The sequence below is a fragment of the Rissa tridactyla genome, chromosome 3, assembly GCF_028500815.1.
Source record: "Rissa tridactyla isolate bRisTri1 chromosome 3, bRisTri1.patW.cur.20221130, whole genome shotgun sequence".
In the NCBI taxonomy this organism is placed as follows: Eukaryota; Metazoa; Chordata; class Aves; order Charadriiformes; family Laridae; genus Rissa; species Rissa tridactyla.
This window is the reverse complement of record NC_071468.1, coordinates 18,168,817-18,176,576: the sequence shown is the minus strand read 5'-3', so window position 1 is coordinate 18,176,576 and position 7,760 is coordinate 18,168,817. Positions and strand designations below refer to the sequence as shown.

Genomic DNA, 7,760 nt, shown 5'->3' with positions numbered 1-7,760 from the left:
TCGACACCTCCGCATGGCAACCATGGGCGGTAAACTCCTTGCCTCCGCGGCCTCCCCGCTCCCCTCACACGATGCCCCGCCGACAGCGCTGAGGGCTCCGCTGTAACGAGTCGCGCACTCAAGCAGCGCACTGATCATTACGTGCGGTGTCAAGCTGCTGTGTATTTGAATATATCATAGAATCACAGAATGGTTGGGGTTGGAAGGGACCTCAAAGACCATCTCGTTCCAACCCCCTGCCCTGGGCAGGGACACCTCCCACCAGACCAGGCTGCTCAAAGCCCCATCCGGCCTGGCCTTGAACACCTCCAGGGATGGAGCTTCCCTGGGCAACCTGGGCCAGTGTCTCACCACACTCATGGTGAAGAACTTCTTCCTAACATCCAATCCTAACGTCCAATATATGTATGTGAATCTATATTTGAATTTCAGCTAAAAGTTGTGTCCTGGTTTAAGCGACACGGACTAATTTCTCTTCTAATGCTGGGGAAAACTGCACTTTTAGAAGACTTTAGTGTCTGAATTTGTGAAAATATTTACTTTATAGCCAGCTATGGTACGTGGGTTTCCAGGTCTCAGTGTTTCCGAGGTCGCCAGGTGCGGGGATGAGGAGGAGTGAGACCCGGGCACTTGACCCAGGCTGGACAACAGGATTATTTCATACCATGAACGTCACATTCCATATAAATTAGAAAGTTTGCTGTGTAGTCTCTCTCCCCCTTGATGGTGGTGGTCCAGAGAACTCCTTGCCCCGGTGCCGGGGCCCTGAGCCCTTTCCTTCCTCCCAAAGCCGCAGCGCTCGCAGTGTCCCACATTTGCTGTCCCCTGCTGGGAGTGCACAGCTTCCTGCTGACGGAATGGGCTGAGTATAGTCCTCGTATATTTCATATTGGTATCGGGATCAATATTGGTTCTTTAGTATTATTAATGTTATTTTTTTAGTCTTATCCTATTAAATCTATTTATATTTCAACCCTCATGTTTCCTCGTTTTCCCCGACTCCCCTTCCTGGGTGGGGAGGTGTCACTGAGTGAGAGAATAATTGTCTAAATGACAATAAATTCTTGTGGGTTTTTCAAACCTTAACAAGTTGTTAACAGTGACACTGGTTGTTTCTTTCTCAACAGAAGCTGTGTGTTTTAAAGCGTCTTTCGTATTCCCAAATAAAGATAAGTATGGTAAGAAAATCTTGGTAGGTGCTAGTTCCTTTGCAAAACTGAGTGTATGGGATTAAACCAGAGGAAATCTCTACCAGGTTCAGGGTGAGGGTTACATAAGCAACAAGCGACCCCAAAGCTGCGCATATGAAGTGGGGAGGCCCCTCTGGAGATTCCCATTCCCCTGCACACACAGGGTCACCCACAGTGGCTGCCCTGGACCACATGCCGTCAGGTCTTGAGTATCTCCATGAACGGAGACTCCACAACCCCTCTAGGCAACCTGTGCCACACGGGAGTTTAAAGCAAAAAATTTTACCAGCAAAAATGGACTACTATTCAAATAACACACTGCTTTGCCTGTGTTAAGAGCCCCCCACAGGCACACGGAAGCTGCCGTGGGGGTGTTTCCTCAGGTTCCTCCTACAGCCAGCCACCCACACTGCCTTGATGGTCCACTGGGATCTGCTCTGCCCCATGCCAGCTCCCCACCACTCTCACAGTGGGGCTCAGTGGTGGTGGAAGAACAGGTAACAGGACTGCTGCTGGCTCGCACTCTGCATGGCACCCAAAGGCGCCTGCTCCAGCAGAGCTTGTGTGCTCCAAGGACCCATCTCTGGCAGCAGTCTGTCCGCAGGAGATGGAGAGTCAGCTCCGGAGAAATGTCTCTGCAACAGAAGAAATGCATTGCATGATCTCATAGGTTTTTGCCTCTTGGATGCTCTCTGTCTTGAATTGAAAATACCTGTCTTCCACCACTCTCATTTTCTAGAGGGGGAGTGCAAAAAGACACCTGAGGGTGCCCTCGAGAGGAATGGTCGTGGAGTCCACACCAGCGCCAATGGAACTATGTACATCGGCAGTTGGAAAAATGACAAGGTAATTTTAAGTATTCCTTCATTTTAAACTTTCTCTGGGTTTGGAATGGAGCATGTCCATTATACCCACCCTTAGAAGACACAGAAAGGAAAGTCATAACCTGAGAAGGATCAGACCAATGCCACAGGCTCTTCTTCCACCTGGGAATCTTGTCACAGCCCAGACCGAAGACTTGAAACATTTGGGGTCTTCAGATGTCCTGCTGCCTCCTGAGGCTCCTGCAAACACGCTGCCCATTGCTGGCCAGCAGGCCCTGGTGAAATACTCTGGCAGCGTGGCGCTGGTGTTGCCCAGCATGGCACAGCCACCATGAAAGCCCTGCACGAATGGGCTGTGCACACACAGTAGCCTAGGCACGGCCCTCCTGCATGTGTCCCACAATGAAACCAGGGAGCTCTGGCCATCAACACATGCCCCATTGCTTGGCTGCCCTTGGTTACTGTGTTCCCCAGGGATGAATTAGTACGTATAGGAAAATTGCTTATTTTCTTGATGCTGGAGACAGTCTGTGAAATGGGACAAATATGGGTCTGCAATTAGGAAACTGCATCTTGTAGTTTTATTAGATCTAATATGGCCTTTTTTTCAGTTCCTTACAAAAATATTGGTGCAATGATAAGAATTAAGATTATGGCACAGAAGTGCTTTACAGCACAGATTTAAATCCCCAGGCATGGCTTAGTGCCCTAGGATGAACAAATGAAAAGACTTGCTCTGCCTTGATCCACAGAAAGAAATTCCAGAAAATTTAATTAACCCCTCAGGCTGTCAGGGTAGATGAGTTATTTGCAGGGCTGGGAACAGCAGTCCCATGCTGCATATATTGTTAAGATCCTGTGAGCCTACCAGCAGATGAGGGGTTTATTGGACACCGTGGCTGGCCAAAAACTTCTAAGCTCTTACCTGAAATTCTTGTAGAAGCAGGAACCTGTCTAAATCTGAAAGAATAGTCACTTTCCTTCCCACTATCATATCTGAAAATGATAGCAGACTCAAAGGCAGCAATCTGAAAGGATATTGTAATGGAAGGAAATAACACTGTAAGCATAAACACTAACATTTTCTTGATCATCTCATTAAATGCAGATGAATGGTATCGGAAGGCTAGAACACCCTTCTGGGTCAGTTTATGAAGGCGAATTCAGAAACAACAAATTTCATGGGGCCGGAACCTACACACTTCCAAATGGAGCAAAGTACGTTGGACCATTCAATGAGAACAAGTATGTTTGGTGTGGAAGAGTTGCATAGTCTTTTCTGTTAGTTTTGATTTCATAAGCTGTAAAGCTTATCATAAGCTACATCCCTGGAAAGATGATGGAACAGCTTGTTCTGGGCATCATCTCAAGGCACGTGGAGGAAAAGAAAGCTATCAGAAGTACTCAACATGGATTCACCAAGGGGAAATCATGTCTGACTAATCTGATAGCCTTCTATGATGGCATGACTGGATGGATAGATGAGGGGAGGGCAGTAGCTGTGGTCTACCTTGACTTAAGCAAGGCGTTCGTCATGGTCTCCCACAGCATCCTCATAGGGAAGCTTAGGAAGAGTGGGCTTGATGAATGGACAGTAAGGTGGATAGATAACTGGTTGAAAGACAGAGCTCAGAGGGTCGTGATTAGGGGCACAGAGTCCAGTTGGAGGTCAGTGACGAGTGGTGTTCCCCAGGGGTCAGTACTGGATCCAGTCCTCTTGAATCTATTCATCAATGACCTGGATGAGGAGATAGAGTGCACCCTCAGCAAGTTCGCTGATGACACAAAGCTGGGGGGGTGGCTGACACAGCAGAAGGCTGTGCCACCATACAGAGAGACCTGGACAGGCTAGAGAGTTGGGTAAAGAGCAACCTTGTGAAATTCAATAAGGGCAAGTGTAGGGTGCTGCACCTGGGGAGGAATAACCCCATGCACCAGTACAGGTTGGGGGCTGACCTGCTGGAGAGCAGCTCAGCTGAAAGAGACCTGGGAGTCCTGGTGGACAACAGGATGACCATGAGCCAGCAATGTGCCCTTGTGGCCAAGAAGGCCAGTGGCATCGTGGGGTGCATCAAGAAGAGTGTGGCCAGCAGGTCGAGGGAGGTCATCCTCCCCCTCTACTCTGCCTTGGTGAGGCTGCACCTGGAGTACTGTGTCCAGTTCTGGGCTCCCCGGTTCAAGAAGGACAGGGAACTGCTGGAGAGGGTGCAGCAGAGAGCTACCAAGATGATTAGGGGACTCGAACACCTCTCTTAGGAAGAAAGGCTGAGGGATTTGGGTCTCTTCAGTCTGGAAAAAAGACGACTGAGGGGGGGATCTTATCAACACTTATAAATACTTAAACGGTGGGTGTCAGGAGGATGGGGCCAGGCTCTTTTCAGTGGTCCCCAGGGACAGGACAAGAGGTAATGGGCACAAACTTGAGCATAGGAAGTTCCACCTAAACATGAAGAGGAACTTCTTTACTTTGAGGGTGGCAGAGCACTGGCACAGGCTGCCCAGAGAGGTGGTGGAGTCTCCAACTCTGGAGACGTTCAAAACCCACCTGGACGCATTCCTGTGCAACCTGCTCTAGGTGACCCTGCTCTGGCAGGGGGGTTGGACTAGATGATCTCCAGAGGTCCCTTCCAACCCCTATGATTCTATGAAAGTTCAAATTTCTAAATGATCAGACACCAAATGAAATATGTATTAGAGAATGTACCTGGATACAAAATGTGAACCTGTATGACAAACTGAAATGTTTGGGGAAAAATTAAAGACATGTCAATGTCTTTAGAATGTCAATGCTTTAGAATAGATTAAGTTATGTCTATACAGTGGCATGTTAAAATCTGCTACGGAGCTTCTGTCTTTTGCTGTCATATTAGATGACAGACATGAATTCTGCACGAAGGCTGAACCTGTGAGTACTCATCACTTCAGTGAGAGCACTCAGGAACAGATCACATATGTAGCTTTACAAGCATTTTCTCTCAAAAATCTTAGGGTGATACCTCTCCTCTCCTGTGACAATATAGCCCATTGCAAAGGGGCCAGCACAGTGCTTGCCACTAGTAGCTGATCTGTAGAGAAAAGCAGCTGGTTCTGATTTGAAATTGTGATTTCAACTAACTAAAACGCTGATGTAGATACACCCTCGGCAGCAGAGTTGCCAGCCACTGCCATTTTCACCAGTGAATTAAGGCTGCTCCTTTTTGACACTGGTTTGCGACTGCTCATATGCACCACTCCCTGACAGCCCAACGCAGGCTATTTTGCCAGGTTTCAGGATTGCTAGTTTCCACCTACTTACGTGAGACAGGTGTCAGTTCACCAGATCACTGCGGCTTTCATGAGAGAACATAAATAGGCAGCACCATAGCAACTTGCTGCGACTGCTAGGTGGCTTCATTTTTTAAGGAAAACAAATCTCCAGTAACTGATTTTAGAAGTTATTTTCCCCTCCTTTGCAAGGGATGCTGATGCATAGACATTTCTTCTTTATAGCAGTTTTTGGGTATAATGATGAGCCTGATCACAGCTTTCGAAGATCAACAGAAATATGTGGTTTATGAGGACTGAATTCACACGGCAGTTACTTTTTTTTTCCTGAAGGAGGCTGTAAGTCCTTGCACTTTGTCAATAACAGCATGTAGCAGGATGGGGAAAGGATAAGAGAGGATGGATTTTTACACCAAGAAAATCACACGGGACACATCTTTACGACGCCCCTAATGAAAGTCAGGATAAACTTCACAGGACTTAATCCCTGGTAACTTCAAATCATAACGGGGACTATGAAGTTTTTTCTGGAGAGGCTACACGTTGGGAGGATGTTAGTATAAATAGAGTTTTGCAAATAAAGGAATATGTTCCTTGGCTGTCTAACCTGTGTGCTTTGTAGGTCTAAACTTTTACAGGCTACAGTGTGGCAGAAAATTAAGGCAGGTACTTACACTACACTGGGAAGGTTCTGATAGGTAGTGCACACATCACTCTGCTGCCACAAACTGACTGCATACTCAACAGGCTGGATTTACGTCATTACAGAATGGAAGGTGAAGGAGACTTTATCGATGAAAATGGAGTGGAGTGGAATGGCACATTTCATGGCTCAGCAGCAGTGGGACTGAAGCAGAAGCTGAAAATGTAGCTGCTTAGCTTGGACAGTAGCACGGGTTCAAGGCAGCTCTGTGATTGCATTCTGGGCTCAACAGCTGTGACCAGTTTTCAATAGCCATTGATTTCTTCATGCATTTTTAAAAAATAAATCCTAAAGATGTATGTCAATGGTAAATAAAATTAAGTTATTTTTCTTTTCAGACTGATCAGCTGAAGTCTCCTAAGGGAAAACCTTAAAGAAATGAAGTTGGGTAGGGTGAATTTATAAGCGGAGCAGTTGATGACTAGAATTCTTTTTTTATTTATTTTAACTTGTACCAGACCACTCTAGGACAGACCTCTGCCATGTACCAAAGCTGCTTTTCTCTGGCAAGGAAAGTAGACAGGAGAGCACACAGGGGAGACTGATCGCTGCCACAGTCACATCAGAAAGTCTAATGCAATGAAAAATCTATTTTTGTGTTTGGTCATCAAAGGTCTCTGCACTATAAATCAATAGTTTGCTTCACAAAGCAGAAAACCCGCTTTCTAGTTTAAAAAACCCTCACAACTTACCAGTGCTGTCAGGGAAAAATGTGTGTTGAGTCTTTGCTTGCCAGATATTTAATGGAGTTTTATTAAATACCTGTCCTTGCGTCCGTTTGCAGAAACGATGTACAAATGCTGTTCCTTCAGGTGTGCCTTCAAATATTCTCCCCATTTTGCTAGGATTCGGAAAAATCTTGGGCCCTGTGGTTTCTTAACAAAATGAAAAAACAGCACATTATCAGCAGACTGAAGCATACTGTGCCATCTGAAACAAAGCAGCTCATGGATCATTTGGCAACATAACGCCTTTCGGCCCTTTTTCTTAAACTTGCCTTTATGAAAATCTCTATTGGAAATGGTTTGTTCATAGATTTGTGAAGCTAGATGTTTTTATTTATTGAAAAAAAAAATCTTTCCTAGCTTGAGCTGTTTGTTGAATTCACAGGTATCTTCAACCTACCAATAATGCACTTCCAGCAAACTCCTTCAGAATTATCATTTTATTTTGTTCAATTTTGTTGTGTTTTGCTCCTGAAATAGCCAGCTCCAAAAAAGAAATAGGGTGTCCTCTGTCCCTAGTCCTTGACTTCAGAAGTAGAAGCACCTTTCACAGAGCTTCTGTTCATCTATGAGCCTGTCCTTTCAGCTCCTTTGCTAGGACTCCACATCACCACACTTATCTGTGCTGCACAGCAATTACACGGATTTAGGCTGTGCGGTCTTACATTTCAGGTTTTCTGCCTGAAGGGTATCTTTGAAGAAGATCTTTGTCTTTCAGGGAGAAAACAGTCTGCCTTTTGTTACTGTTCTTCCTCCTTTATGTCTCCTTGCTCTTCGGAGTAGCTCACCAGACTGGCTCAAACATTTTCCTGACACCCATGGTCTTGTGTTACCTGCATTCTCCTCACGCTTTCTTGATACCCTTTGGATTGAAAAGCCCTGCAGGACTAACAAGCAACAGAAAATACACAAGTGCTAGTGGTCGCTGCTTCCCTGCCCTGGCTACTTTGGTAACATTGCTCTTGGCCCCGGAATGAAAGAAGGGAGCCCTCTTGGACCTGGTATCCCTAGTGAGGCCACGCATGGTAGGAGACTGAAGGTGTCAGAGAAACCA

The 7,760-nt window shown here is 46.1% G+C and overlaps 1 protein-coding gene across 1 annotated transcript; it reads left to right on the top strand.

Moving 5' to 3' along the window:
* The first annotated feature begins 22 nt into the window (after positions 1 to 22).
* MORN2 (MORN repeat containing 2) lies at positions 23 to 6,149 on the top strand. Its single transcript, XM_054194669.1, has 5 exons — positions 23 to 29; positions 1,128 to 1,178; positions 1,930 to 2,036; positions 3,123 to 3,259; positions 6,047 to 6,149. The coding sequence occupies exons 1-5, from the start codon at positions 23 to 25 to the stop codon at positions 6,147 to 6,149; spliced, it is 405 nt and encodes a 134-aa protein (XP_054050644.1).
* Positions 6,150 to 7,760: the final 1,611 nt, after the last annotated feature.